This window comes from Callithrix jacchus, chromosome 8, assembly GCF_049354715.1.
Source record: "Callithrix jacchus isolate 240 chromosome 8, calJac240_pri, whole genome shotgun sequence".
NCBI lineage: Eukaryota > Metazoa > Chordata > Mammalia > Primates > Cebidae > Callithrix > Callithrix jacchus.
In genome coordinates, this window is record NC_133509.1 from 126,818,412 (window position 1) to 126,833,739 (window position 15,328).

The 15,328-nt window shown below is 37.5% G+C and overlaps 1 protein-coding gene across 6 annotated transcripts in view; it reads right to left on the reverse strand.

The window, feature by feature from the left end:
- Nucleotides 1–309: 309 nt before the first annotated feature.
- The window catches only part of TRIP11 (thyroid hormone receptor interactor 11), a 77,891-nt gene continuing 62,872 nt past the window's right edge, over nt 310–15,328 (reverse strand). For all 6 annotated transcript variants that reach the window (XM_078335633.1, XM_078335634.1, XM_035261295.3 and 3 more), the window contains 5 exons: nt 11,197–11,278; nt 9,665–9,779; nt 8,813–8,929; nt 7,222–7,366; nt 310–4,460 (listed from right to left, as the gene is read on the reverse strand). In XM_078335633.1, coding sequence (XP_078191759.1) covers nt 4,240–4,460; nt 7,222–7,366; nt 8,813–8,929; nt 9,665–9,779; nt 11,197–11,278 — 680 coding nt within the window. In that variant the 3' untranslated portion in view covers nt 310–4,239. The remainder of the gene's footprint in view (nt 4,461–7,221; nt 7,367–8,812; nt 8,930–9,664; nt 9,780–11,196; nt 11,279–15,328) is intronic.

Consider the following 15,328-nt stretch of genomic DNA (forward strand, 5'->3'; position numbering starts at 1 on the left):
TCAAACGATTCTCCTACCTCAGCCTCCTGAGTAGCTGAGAGTACAGGGACGTGCCCCCATGCCTGGCTAATTTTTGTATATTTGTAGAGATGTGGTTTTGCTTGATTCGTATGAAAAAAAGGATCCTTCTCTCATACGTAATCTCAAGCATCTTTTAAATTGTTCATACTTAAAAATTTCCGAGGCTGAAATAGTATCCTAATAGCAGACATCCGGTGAATAAAGACATTAGCTTCAGTAGTTCATCAACTACCGTTACAAACAACATGTGTAAGTCATTTCTCCCCTTCTAAAGAAAAAGTCAGCAGCTGTTTGCTAAAAAAAATTTTTATTGTGAATGAAGACATTGCCAACTTACATATATCATTTTTATTTGGAGTATTTCTTTTTTGCCTTGCAGAGCTCCTGAGAAATTCAAAAATGCATTATAGCTCTATAAATAACACAACCTAATATTAAGGTTGGGTTGAAAATTTCCCACATTTAGATATTTCCCTAAAAATCAAAAGACGATTTATCAGTTTTACATAGAGATACCTTAATAAGTATTTAACTTTTTAATAAGTTAAAAAGTAAAGACTGGCAAATAATCACAAATGTCAGAACATGAAAGCAGCATTTTTCCATAGGAATATATAAAATAAATATCTATACTTATTAGATATTTACAAAATCTAAAGATAAGTTTTTGTTGATGGAAGATGTTTTAAATACTTTGATATGTGGAAAACTTCATTATCTTTAAAAATCAAGTTCAAATGCTTTTAAGTTTGATGCGTGATAGTGTTTTCTAAAAAGTTCCCATCACTCTCCTGTCCCTGAAGACAAAGTTTTCCCCCCACCTACTAATTGGATAAGTATTTTGATAGTCTCTGTACTATGTTCAATTAACTGTTAAGAGGTTAAAAGAAACCAAAGGCTTTATTGGGGGGGATACAGGACGTTTAATTGGATAGTGGGAAAGAAGCCATTCCTTTATTCCTAGGTTTTTGTTGTTTAGCTCTGTTTCATTTCTTAAAAATCAAGAATGACAGGAATGAAAATTCAAACAATTTAATCCAGTATTATGCTAAAATTAAATTCAATCGTTGGATGAATTTTCTACTACAGTATAGAGTTGAAAACCATTTGGAATGTGGTGAAAAACTATGGCAGCGAAGGCGGAATTCAACCACAAATTCTACTGAGGGGATAGAGAAATAAACAGAAAAATTACTGTAGTTAAAATACTGCAGTTAAACGCACGGTTAGCAATGTCCTATTGCCAACATTAGAATTATATGCTTCATCACTGTCTGGTTACTATGACGATTTGGTGAGCAGGTGGTTCATCTCTGACACAACTAAGTCTCAGAAAAGTCAATGACTTATATCTGGTTTAGATCAACGAACACTTAGTATGCATACCAGTCAGCTATAGTTTCAATGACACAATGAAAACATTAGGTACTATAGCTTTTTTCTTTTTAAAGATGGGGTCTCACTGTGTCGCTCAGGCTGGAATGTAGTGGTGCAATCTTGGCTCACTGCAACCTCCGCCTCCTGGGGTCAAGAAATTCTCCTGCCTCAGCCTTCCGAGTAGCTGGGATTAAAGGCAACTGCCACCCACACCTGGCTAATTTTTGTATTTTTAGTAGAGATGGGGTTTCACCATGCTGGCCAGGCTGGTCTCAAACTCCTGACCTCAGGTGATCCACCCGCCTCAGCCTCCTAAACTTCTGGGATTACAGGCATGAGCCACCGTGCCCAGCTGGTACTATAGCTTTAGGACAACGTCACATACTTATTTAAATAGCAGCCATTTAATATCATGCTCTGTGATGTTTAACTATGCAATCCACCCATAACAGCTTTTAAACTTAAACTATGGGATAAGAGGGGGACAGGCTGTTTTGGTCAGAGAAGGAAATACTCAATAATGTCAGAAAAGGCATTTCAAATATGATGACATACTACTTAAATACCAACCATGCATCTCTTTTTCAAATTAAAAGAGAAAACTTTTTACATATTCTATTTCTTAAAAATAAACTACCACGTGTCTTTTTTAACTTCGAAACTAGTATTTCATTTGCTCCACACTGAACTGAAACTTCAAAGGCAAGCAGCAAATACTGTAGGACAGTCAGTGAAAGTGTCTTTGTCAGGAGCATATGAAAACCAAGGAGTAACAACTCATAGAGAAATAATAATGGGCAAAAACCAAGAGGAGGCAGTTGGACAGTTCTAATGTTGAACTTGTATGACAACTGCCTTTACAGTATACTGAATAAAGAATGGCCATATAAACCAGTTATCTGAGGAGATGGGAGACATTCTGAAGCAGCATTCTCTGTTACTTCATTTTTCAGAAAAACAAGTTTCACCTATCAACATAAAATTAAGACTTCCAGTCTTCCAAATACATTAGAAATACAGTTAATCACAGCAAAATTTGCAAACAACCCAATTTAGTTCTGGCTTCAGCCAGGCCTATTTACATATTTGAATTTGTTTTATTTTATCTTTCCTTGTTATACAAATGTTTCTATTTTAGAAGCATATAGAAATTTATAAAATTTGCAAGAAATGTCTTTTTAAATGTACAATTTCAACAACTAATAAAAACATGAACATCCAGATATAGTTAAGTTTCAAGTTGGGATTTTTTTTTATGATGGGTTTATAAAAAAATTAAAGAAATACTCTCTTAAGTTTTGAACATCTGGGTACTGGTGCTATCAAAGTGATTTCACTGCCTCTGTGAACACCATGATGAGAACAGCTGACTCTCGGACTGCTGTACCTCATATGTCAACACCGCAGACAGAGGCAGGCAGTGACACACATGTTCAGTGATATTGCTAATTATGTAGATGCAGCTGTATAGTTTAATGCTTATATGAAAGTTGTATGAATTTGTGTAAAGAAACATTTAGATGTCTGGGCACAGTGGCTCAAGCTTGTAATCCCAGCACTTCGGGAGGCTGAGGCAGGTGGATCACGAGGTCAAGAGACCGAGACCATCCTGGTCAACATGGTGAAACCCCCTCTCTACTAAAAACACAAAAAATTAGCTGGGCATGGTGGCGCGTGCCTGTAACCCCAGCTACTCAGGAGGCTGAGGCAGGAGAGTTGCCTGAACCCAGGAGGCGGAGGTTGCAGGTTGCGGTGAGCTGAGATCACGCCATTGCACTCCAGCCTGGGTAACGAGGGAACTCCGTCTCAAAAAAAAAAAAAAGAAACATTTAGTTATTTAAAGATGATATCTTTAAATAGATATCTTAGTTGTTAAAACTAAGTGATACATCTGCACTGTATACTCAACAATAAAAAGGAATAAAATACATCCAAAAACTTGAATGGATCTCTTATGCTGAGTGAAAAAAAGTCAGTCTCAAGAGGTTACATATTGATTCCATTTATAGAACATTTTCGAAATAACAAAGTTGCTGAGATGGAGAACAGTTAGTGGTTGACAGGAATTAAGGAGAGGGCCAGGGAGAGAGGTGGCTGTGATTATGAGAGGGTGACACAGGGGATACTTGTGATGGAGGTGCTGTATCTTGACTGGTGGTAGTCACATGAATCTACACAGAGGGCCAGGTAGAGTGGCTCATGCCTGTAATCCCAGCACTTTGGGAGGCTGAGGTGGGAGGATCACTTGAGCTCAGGAGTTCGAGACCAGCCTGGCAGCATAGTGAGACCCCATCTCTATTTAAAACAAACAAAAAAAGCATCTCAGGGCACCTATGACCTTCCAGGGACAATCTTGTTGGCCTGTCTCCACAAAGTCCTCTAAAGATGATCAATATATGCGTCAGATCAACTTTCTGCACTAAGCAGTGAAGCCACTACTAGTATTTTTTTTATTCTTCATTAAAAAAAGGAAACACTCTTGATAAACCACAATCTCTAGCTTAAATAGCTTGGAAATCACAGAAGGAAATAAAAAGCCAACATACAGCTACTAGCATGTTTGTCTGTCTGTATTTTTGTAGATTAAGATAAAAGATAAATCAAATGTTCCTAGCTTAAATAAGGTCAAATCAGAAGGAATAAAGCAGATTACGTAGCAAACATTTGCTCCTGACACCTGCAGTTTCTAAACGCATTAGGAATATTTTTATTAAATTCAGAGAAAGCACAACTACAAACAAATACATGACTTTTTCCCAAAGGCCACTTTGTGATAAAGTACATACATATAGTGTTCATGGTTCCTTTAAAGTGCTAGATTGTCTCTGGCTTGAGAATTATCTATTGCTTTAAAAGGTCTTTCAGCACAACCCCAGCGCTGTTGTCAGGTAACACTGGCAAAGGTGTAAATGTGGGCAAGACATCTGAGATGGGTTTCAGAAGAAGATGCCCGGGTCCACCAGGTCCGTGTCCAGCTGGGTTAATAAGAGGCACAGCTGCTGAGCGAGGAGCCAAAAACGGATTTACATCTGTTCTTCTACCAGATCTGGATTCTGCTGTATCTAAAGAATAAAATGTGGATTTAGTCACCTATTGTTCACAAAGAATCAAAATGAAATAACTCTCTGAATATAAGTAATAGCAAAAAAAAAAAAGTTATCTGTGTGGCTGGGTGCAGTGGTTCACACCTGTAATCCCAGCACTTTGTGAGGCCAAGGCAGGCAGATCACGAGGTTAGGAGTTCAAGACCAGCCTGGCCAACACAGTGAAACCCCGTCTCTACTAAAAATTCAAAATTAACTGGGTGTGGTGGCACACACATGTAATTGCAGGTAGTCAGGAGGCTGAGGCAGGAGAATCGCTTGAACCCAGGAGGCAGATGCTATGGTAAGTGGAGATCACACCGTTGCACTCCAGCCTGGGCAACAGAGTAAGACTCTGTCTCAAAAAAAAAAAGAAAAGGAAGTTATCTGTGTAATATTGTTAAATAACTGATTAACACAGATATATAAAAACAATCAACTTCCCACTACTATCAACTTAAAAATTCTACCTTGATAGTAATAACATTGGTATTTAGCACATCTTTTTGGACCATTTTTATTCAAAATGAAAGCACAAATAGGCCTCAATTCCTAAACACAAATACCAATTTGTATGGCTAAAATCCGACTAATGTTCACGCTTGGTAATTCAAAACATTTTCTGATAAAAACAATGCTATACATGTGTTTTAAGTTCCCAGATTTGGCCCCTAAGCAAATATAATTCATATGCTGCTGGGTTCTAGATCCCATAAGCAGGGTCTATGAAACACTGGAGGTGAAAGAGGTAAGGAATAAGAGGAATTAACAGGGAAAGAAAAGGAGAGAGAAGAGTATTTGTATGCTTATCTAATACTTTATTAAACACACTAAAACTCTTGCATTATACTTCAATACCAGATATTATAACTGAAGAACTTCATTTGCCATAATAACAGCTTTTTAAATGGTGTCATCTATGTTGCAAGGCAAACTCTTCACTTATCCACCTGAGTAATGAAGGACTTGAGGAGTTATGTTTTCCCCAAATAATTGTAATCGTTAAGAAAAACCCATATTACAATCATAACAGGTGAATTAATATTAATTTACCAAAAGAAAAAACATACACATACCTTACCTGATCATCTTTTAAGCAGTCAAAGGTTTGAAAACAATCTTGATTATTCTTCTATGAAGCTGGGCTAATACAATTCCTTTATGTTGGAATAGTTAAATTCCTAATGTCTTAGTGAACAGATTCTGCTTTAGTGCCCAAGACCACTGACAACTTCATTGGTAAGGGACAAGCAATCCTTTGAAGGTGCCCACTTCAGCAGTGAGAAACTCAAATAAAAGAGACCTCCGGAAGCAAAGAAAGCACTGAGACAAATTCATCAAATCTGCTTATCACTGGGCACTCTTAGAGGTCTCAAGCTGTACTTTCCTGTCAATGACAATTTTCCAAACTCTGGGCAAGCTCCTGGTGTTACCTAGTGTTACACATTTCCAAATTCAGGATTAAAGACTAAGCTTGCTTAATTCATGCAAAGCCTGTATCAACCCAGACCATCACCAGCTTTCATCTCCCATCAATACAAATTAAGCTGGGCACTGAACTTGATAAAAGGAAGGGGAAAGGTAGAAAGCAGGAAGAAAAAAAAAGAGAAAAGAAGTGGAAGGGAGGAAGAGGAAGAGAGAAGAGAGAAGGAGAAGGGAAGAAAAGAGAAAGGAAGGGTGGGAAAAGAAGGGAAAGGAAAGAAGGGAAGAGAGGGAGGGAAAGAGCCTGCCATAATGAATTTGGGAATCTGTTTCAAGATGCTACAACCTAGTGTAAAAAGAAAAAATGTTTTTAGTATAGTCTACACCTCTTAGATAAAACCATGACTTTTCACTACATTTAGCTGGCAAAACTATTATCTAAATGACCGATAAGTTTTACTACTTTCCCTTCCTATATAAGTCCAGAAAAACAGAAATATTTGTCTAAACAGAAGTTTTAAAAGTTTCAGAATATAAATTCTTTATCCAAATTAAGGCATCTGATGTGATATGAGTATATAACATATAATAACATATTACAGTCCAGTTAGTAAACATGTTAGTCTACATTAAAATATGAAAGTTTCAGAAAAGAGCTCTTCCAATAAAGAATTTGTTTACAGTCCAACAGCTTATAATTCAATTTCAATGTGGTAAATGTTCCTGCATGCTGGTATACATGATATGAACATAAATAAAACCCTTACAATCTAGTGGGACAGAAAAATATGTATACACGTTAGCAACCACCAACCATCCGCTTCTAGGCAGATCTTTCAACATAAAAGAGTGCTTTCTACAGTCTTAGAGTCCAGTCAGCTTATTAAACTGCGCTTATATATATTAACATACCAATGTTCGGTTACTGACTGCAGCACTTAAATTTTCAAAGGAGAAAAATCCTTTTCAAACTTTAAACTATATATCCAACTCGGATTAGCAAGAAGCACCATTAGTGAGGAAGGAAAGCAGGTGGCCAACAAAGATTTAACCAGTTCTCCACCACTTCCAGAGGAAGAATTCAAAGCTGGTTAGGCAGACAGAGAAGAATTTTTCTTACCATTTAAATTAATCTAAACCAATTAAATATCCAATTGCTACAAGAATATATGACGCAAAAGCCTGATGCCTGATTGGAATTCTGAAAATCTTCATTGCACATTTTCAAAAACGCTAAAAATTTAGTATCACTGTGAAACATAATACATTAAACATTCAATTTTTAAAATACAGAAAAAAAATTAATTTCTAGTTTTACCTTTAAAACTTTCTGGTGTATTTGCATCTAGTTTTCTCTTTCCTGGTGAATCCAGAGGTTTCATATCATGAACAGAAAGCTTTGGTGGTGGAATGGATGGATAAGATTCTGTTTCCAGAAATTTAACAAAAAGTTCTGAAAAAGACTAAGAAAAAATATTTTCCTTTTTTATTAGGCTAGATAATTAAGTTATATTCACTACAACTAAGAAAATGTACCAGCTTTTCTAATTAAATATTAAAAACTAATGCCATTTGAATCATTTTTTTTTTACAAATCAGTTTTACAAACAATTGAAAACATCAGCACTTTAGATAGATGATCGTTATTACAAAAATCTAACAATTTAATCAAGTCATTAATGATACCACTCACTTTTAACATCTCATGGTCAGAATTAATTAGCCAACTGATGATACTTATTTTTCTTGCCATCAATGAACAGCATTTAATGAATCTGATCATTTTAATAACTACTAACATAAACATAAAAAATTATATGAGGGGCTAGGCATGGTGGCTGATGCCTGTAATTCCAGCACTTTGGGAGGCTGAGGCGGGAGGAACACCTGAGGTTGGGAGTTTGAGACCAGCCTGACCAACATGGAGAAATCCTGTCTCTACTAAAAATACAAAAAAATTAGCCGAGTGTGGTGGCACATGGCTGTAGTCCCAGCTACTTGGAGGCTGAGGCAAGCGAATCTCTTTAACTCAGGAGGCGGAGGTTGCAATGAGCAGAGGTTGCACCATTGCACTCCAGCCTGGGCAGCAATAGCTAAACTCTGTCTCAAAAAAAAAAAAAATTATACGAAAGGAAAACACACATTAGACATGATTTTCTAAAGTCAGGTCCAACCAATGAATATAGCAAAAGATCACCAATAACGTTATCAGATTAAAATAATGTAGTGTAGACCTTTCCTTTAAATTAAATTTTATGCCAGCCAAGTAAAACAGGGTTTCCTCTTTAACCAGCTCTGGGTAAGTCATCTATCCTCAGCATCCTCTTCATTAAAAAACTATGAGAAGAAACTCCACATTCTAACTCATACTACTACTCAATTCAATTAATATTCATCTAGAGCCTACAACATAGCAGGCACTGTGTTTTCAGGTTCATTAATGGCCTCCTCCTTTGAGAATCTAAGTATTATGAGGGCAGGCACCTTGTCTATCCAGTTTGCAGCTGCATCCTCAGTGCTTGGAAGAGTCTAGCTCACAGCAGGTACTCAGTATTTACTGGCTCAACAATTTGGAATATACATACATGAATAAAATAAATCCTCTATCTTGCTACGATAATTTAGTAGCAAGACTGCCTATGGCAGCATGATCAAGTACAAAGGAAAAATTAATATTCTGAAAAATAAAAGCACCATATAGAGTTAAAATAAAGCCTATATGCAATAAAACTATGAAAACTAGCTTGTTATCCTTAAGCTTAATCACCTCTCTGGAACTCAGTTTCTGCAACTTCAAAATAAAAGGGTTGTGTAAAATAATTTTTAAAAGAAATCTGATTCTTTGCAAATGAATGCAATATACAGTCATTTCACTATTCACTTTAAGCAAGAATAAAATTGGTTCTTACACTATTAAACACAGATTGCTGATTTGGTCTCAAAGGTGTGGTGGGAACACTTTTTGATCCTCCTCCGAACCACCCAGTCATCCACCTGGTAACACCACCCTGATCGTCATGAAATAACTGAAAGATCATTTAAAAACAGAAACATGTTATCAGTACAAGAAAAAAAAAGGGGGGGGACCAATTTCACATGATTTTTGATAGTTGTAACATGCTTTTCAAGTTCAAATCCTAGTAAATGTTTCCTACTGTTAGAGGCTACAGATACAACAAAATGCCACCCCAAGCACAATCTCAAATGAAAGTTTGGGGATATTTCAACATTTCAGCATCCTAACATGAGAAGTGCTTTTTAAGTTATAACACATTTAGGCTGGGCGCAGTGGCTCACGCCTGTAATCCCAGCACTTTGGGAGGATAAGACAGGCAGATCATGAGGTCAGGAGTTCGAGACCAGCCTGGCCAAGGTGGAAAAACTCCGTCTCTACAAAAAATACAAAAAATTAGCCAGGTGTGGTGGCGCATTCCTGTAATCCCAGCTACTGGGAGGCTGAGGCAGGAGAATCACTTGAACCCAGGAGGTGGAGGATGCCGTGAGCCAAGATCATGCCATTACACTCCAGCCTGGGCAACTCCGTCTCAAAAAAAATAAAAACAAAAACAAAAAAACAACATTTAAACTAAAATCATACATATTGAACAAATCTACCTCCTCAATGTTACAAGAAGTAATTCCAAGTCCACACTGAGAAAATTACACTCAGTAAAAGCTACATATAGTAAACGGAAGTACTTGTCTACAAAGCCACTATCTGGGCTATGAATGTGTTCAGATGGCTTTCATTGTCCAGTCACCTGCTCCATCTCCTCCCTCCTGACACCCAGGATGCTCCCCATCAACCGTAACACTTCATGACGCTGATTTTTTGGTGTGTGGAAATGACCGATGAAGAGGTTTCTCATTAGGACTCTATGAAACGAAAGGCAGAAACAGCTCAAGCAAACTCAACATTAAGTGCACCCAAACACTAAACATAGAAATATTTAATTAAACAATTACATATTTCCTTATTTAAAAAGTCTAAACAAAATACTTTAAAGTGTCTTAAAAAATCTTGACGTCTAATTAATATTTCAAACAAAACAAAATAAAAAACGATTTCAAACATCCCGAAATGTATACCTTTTCACACATCACTTACTAGCCTCCCACTTGCTTCAACCCAGTAACTGACTGAGGCGGTACCACCTTAGTAATTCCAAGTGCCTGACTGGGCTCATGTTCACCTGAGCAGCTTATACGGTGACAACTACTGGGTTTAATGTCATGCTTTTATTTCCCCATTCAAATTTATTAAAAATTTACTAATAATATATACATTTGAAAAATATTAAATGAGCTATTGTTGCATGTATACTAGGTTTCAGAGGTAATACATTTGAGCAAGATTATGTTCACTTAAGGACAGTAAAAGCAGCAAAAAAGAATAGTAAAATTAAATTTTTTATTTTCTAAGTACTTTTTACTGAGGTGATATTTTTTACTCTTCCTTTTTTTTTTTTTTTTGAGATGGAGTTTCACTCTTGTTGCCCACGCTGGAGTGCAACGGTGCGATCTCTGCTCACCACAACCTCTGCCTCCTGAGTTCCAGCAATTCTCCTGCCTCAGCATCCTGAGTAGCTAGGACTTACAGGCATGTGCCACCATGCCTGGCTAATTTTGTATTTTTAGTAGAGACAAGCTTTCTCCATGTTGGTCAGGCTGGTCTCCAATTCCCAACCTCTGGTGATCCACCTGCCTCAGCCTCCCAAAGTGTTGGGATTATAGGCGTGAGACACTATGCCCGCCCAAGCTCTTCCACATTGTTTTAAGAAAAAGAATGAGTTACCAGGTGCGGTGGCTCACGCCTATAATCCCAGCACTTTGGGAGGCCAAGGTGGGTGTATCACAAGGTCAAGAGATCGAGACCATCCTGGTCAACATGGTGAAACCCCGTCTCTACTAAAAATACAAAAATTAGCTGGGTATGGTGGCGTGCGCCTGTAATCCCAGCTACTCGGGAGGCTGAGGTAGGAGAATTGCTTGAACTCAGGAGGCGGAGGTTGTGGTGAGCCGAGATCGCGCCATTGCACTCCAGCCTGGGTAACAAGAGCGAAACGCCGTGTCAAAAAAAAAAAGAATGAGTTGAAAAAAATCTACACTAAAAAAATAAAAGAAGGTAAGTGACTCTGTTGACTCCTCATTAAAGCTGTATCTTTCTTCACTATAGAGTAAGAAAAAGAAAAGCCTTTTGAAAAATTTAATCACATGTAAACATTTACATGTAGAAATATTTTTTTACCATAATTTCCACAAAACACATAAACATTAAAAGGAAAAAGCATACTTGTCCACTTTTCCTTCTGAGCTGTTTGCTAAGTTCATCAATTTCTTTTGTGCATCATCCAGCATTTCTTGTCGGAGCTCATCTGTTTTAAAATATGTGAATAAAGACAGCCATTAACTGATTAAATAGTCTGGATGACTATATAATGATATTTATGAGATCTTTATTATAAACTGAATATATGCACTTATTCTAATTGTATTCCCAACTACTTCATTCAATTGGGAATTCAATTAATTCCATCTCTTCTTTGGTCCAGAGAACTAGGCTCTCATACAGACATCCTCTAGAAGCCAGAGTGCATTAATTCACATGGTTTACTCCCAAGAAAGTAATCAACTCTGCAATAGAACACTGAAAAACTAAGAAAGGTTTTTATCTTTTTTAAAAACTTAATAGCAAAGAAGAGATTTTCATCACTGCCTCCTTGCATGAAACATTTCCAGAGCCACTCTAATGGGAGGAAGTGGAAAGGACAATTTAATATTTTCCTTTTTCTATTTTCCTGGCCAGACTCTGTTTTTGGTGAGCTAAGAAATGTATCTAACACAACTAAGACCATGGCTCAGGATGTAGCTGATAGGGCAAACTATTCTGGGGGGTACGGAAATTGCAAAATATAATTTAGGCAATCAGCTCTAATATAAAAATCAAGATACTACAGCTTATGACTGACTTAGAAGGATGCCTAGACTATTTTATTTTTAAATTATTCTTTAAAAAGGAAGCTAAATCCATAAAATCTTGGTGGAATAGTTGGAATTTAAGCAGTATTAAAGGTAAAGTCTAGAATTACAACAAGAGATACCCTGTTTATAAAAAGCCATGCCACAGGGCAAGAATTTCTGGACTAAGAGACTCTGAGTCAAACATAAAGTTTATACCTGTTACACCAGAAATGAATACTTTGAGCTGAAAGAGATGCTCATTAATTTTAAGCTAGATTATAAGTTTTTGTTCTGAAAGAAATGAAGAGGAGAGCTCTATCTAGAAACATTCACATCCAAATGCTAGACTCTGCCACAGACTTTTTCTCTGGATTATGCCGCATTTTCCTAGTAGTAACTGGATACAACTTCCTTTATCAGATATGACTTACATTTTTTTCCCCATTCTGTGAGTTGTCATCTCACTTTCCTGATGATATCTTTTAAAGCAAAAGTTTTCCATTTTTATGAAGTCCAATGTACTTTTTTTGTTGCTTGTGCTTTTGTTATCATATCTAAGAAACTATACCTAACCCAACACCTATGTTTTAAGCCTTTTATGGTTTTAACTCTAAAATTTAGGTCTACTATCCATTTTGAGTTAATTTTTGTGCATGGTGTGAGGTAGGGGTCCAACTTCATTCTTTTGCACATGGATATCTAATTGTTCCAGCATTATATGGTGAAGAAACTATTCTTTTGGCACCCTTGTTGGAAATCAATTGACCATAAATGTATGGTATATTTCTAGACTCTAAATTCCCATTGTAAGAATTCTCCAAATGTTTTGTCTTTTTTTTCCTGCCTGGAAAGCTCTTTTCCATCAGTACTACCTATTAACTCCTATTCACCTTTCATGTGTGTTTCCAACTCACTTTCTTAAAGAATTTTCCTCTGAGCCTTAGAGATTAGGCCAGGTCTGTTTGCTTTATGTTTTCATTCTTCTCTGTACAATGCCCAAAATTATGATTTATGGTACTAAAGTCATATATAAAATATCTTGTTTAACTGTTTACGATGGCTTATGGTTTTCCTAAATTGCAAAAATCTAACTTGCAAAATGTCATTCATGTAATAGGCCAATTTTACCAAAATAGAGATGGTTGCCATAACCATATTATAAAAGCAAGGTTTGTATTTGGAAAATCTACTACACTTTTCCTTTCCTGTCTTTCCAGTAAGGAATTTAAACTTGGACGAGAGAGGGAGAAAGAGGAGGGGGGGTGGGGGGGGGGGGGGGGAGAGAGAGAGAGAGAGAGAGAGAGAGAGAGAGAGAGAGAGAGAGAGAGAGAAAAGGTAGGGGTAGACAGGACTATTATTAAAGTCTGAGTCAGTAAAAGACACTTTAGATTCCTAATGTGCACATGTATACTACTAGCACATGGTGTTATCTGGGCCTTTTCTACCACAACATTCTCAATGGAAATAGAACTCAGCAAGTAAGTTAATCTCTTGTCCCTGTTTTGACTTAACCATTTCCCTCACAAACTAAAGTAGGAGACAGATGAGCATGATCTTCTCCTTCCTCCTCCATTCCTCCCCAAGGCTACAAAAAGATAGAGGACAGCTGGGCGTGGTGGCTCACGCCTGTAATCCCAGCACTTTGGAAGGCTGAGGTGGGTGGGTCACCTGAGGTTAAGAGTTCAAGACCAGCCTAACCAACATGGAGAAACGCTGTCTCTATTAAAAATACACACTTAGCCAGGCATGGTGGCGCATGCCTGTAATTACAGCTACATGGGAGCCTGAGGCAAAATAATCGCTTGAATCCAGGAGGTGGAGGTTGTGTCAAGCCAAGATCATGCCATTGTACTCCAGCCTGGGCAATAAGAGTGAAACTCCATCTTGAAAGAAAGAAAAGAAAGAAGAGAAAGAAAAAAAAAAAGAAAGCAGAGAAACAGAGACCAAACTTAGCTACCGTGCCCCCAACCCCCACCTTTCCTTTCTCTGAGATTTCCCTTCTCCCACCTACTTTCCTCTAAAATTAATTTGTACATTGATTACATGTCTATATGATAACAATTTGGTTATACTGGGCTATATAAAAATGTGTGTGTGTGTGTATATGTATTTGAGACAGGTGCCCAGGCTGTGGCATGATCACAGCTCACTGCAGCCTCAAACTCCTAGGCTCAAGCCATCCTCCTGCCTCAGCCTCAGGAAACAGCTAGTGTGCACCACCACAACCAGCTAATTTTTAACTTTTTGTAGAGCTAGGGTCTCACAATGTTGCCTGGGCTGGTCTCAAACTCCTGCGTTCAAATAATTCTGCCATAGTCTTCCAAAATGTTGGGATCACAAGTGTGAGCCACTGTGCCGGTCCTTACATGAAACTTAATTTCAGCTATCGCTTTTTATTGTCTTAACATGGCCACTAAAACGTTTAAAATTACACGTGGCTCACAGTATACTCCCACAGGACACCACTGCTTTAGAACATAACCAGAATATAATATTACACTATACTGTCTCTTATTTAAAAAAAGAGGCTGGGCGAGGTTGCTCACGCTTGTAGTCTCAGCACTTTGGGAGGCCGAGATAGGTGTATTGCTTGAGTTCAGGAGTTTGAGACCAGCCTGGGCAACACAGCAAAACCCTGTCTCTACAAGAAATACAAAAATTAGCCAGGTGTAGTGGCATGAACCTGTAGTTCCAGCTACTTAGGAGGCTGAGGCAGAAGGACTGCTTGAGCCTAGGAGGCAGAGATTACAGTGAGCTGAGGTCACGCCACTGTACTCCAGCCTGGGCAACAGTGCAAGATCCAGTCTCCAAAAAAAAAGAGAGAGAGAGAGAGAGAGAGAGAGAGAGAGAAAGAAAGTGTAATGACAGACATCTTCAGAGTAAAATTCACAAAGCAGAGCTCAGCTGGCTAAACATTTTAGTAAAATAAAGTAGAAAATTTTAACTTTGCTCTATGAAAACCTGATCAAGAAATCAAACTGCGTAAAAGTCCAAATCAAAAATACTTTTTTGATGAAAACTCATCAAGATTGACATAATTTTTATTAAAGTCTCTGTATTCAGAAACGTAGAGTCAAAACATCCGTAAGATGAAAATGACAAGGTTAAAATTTCCTAAACTATCAGAGCATGCAGTTTGTCACTGAGACAATGTGATGTGGAATGCAAAGGGCTGCTGCAAATTCAAGCAATAGTTAAAATATATTCTGATGTTTGAGTCTAGGGGAAAAACTCAGAATTTAAAGGGCAAGGCTAGAAGGATGGTATTAACTATGAGGGGTTTGGAAAGGAAAAAATAGTCAAACACCTACTACAAAGGTCCCCACCGATGCCTCTTCTTCTCCAGGAACCCTTATTTCCCTCCCATCAGAGATTCTGAATATTTCTCTACAAAAACTAAACTCAAATTCAAACCACAATTTGAAATCAGAACTGTATTTATATGGGCAGGCAAAATATGGTTA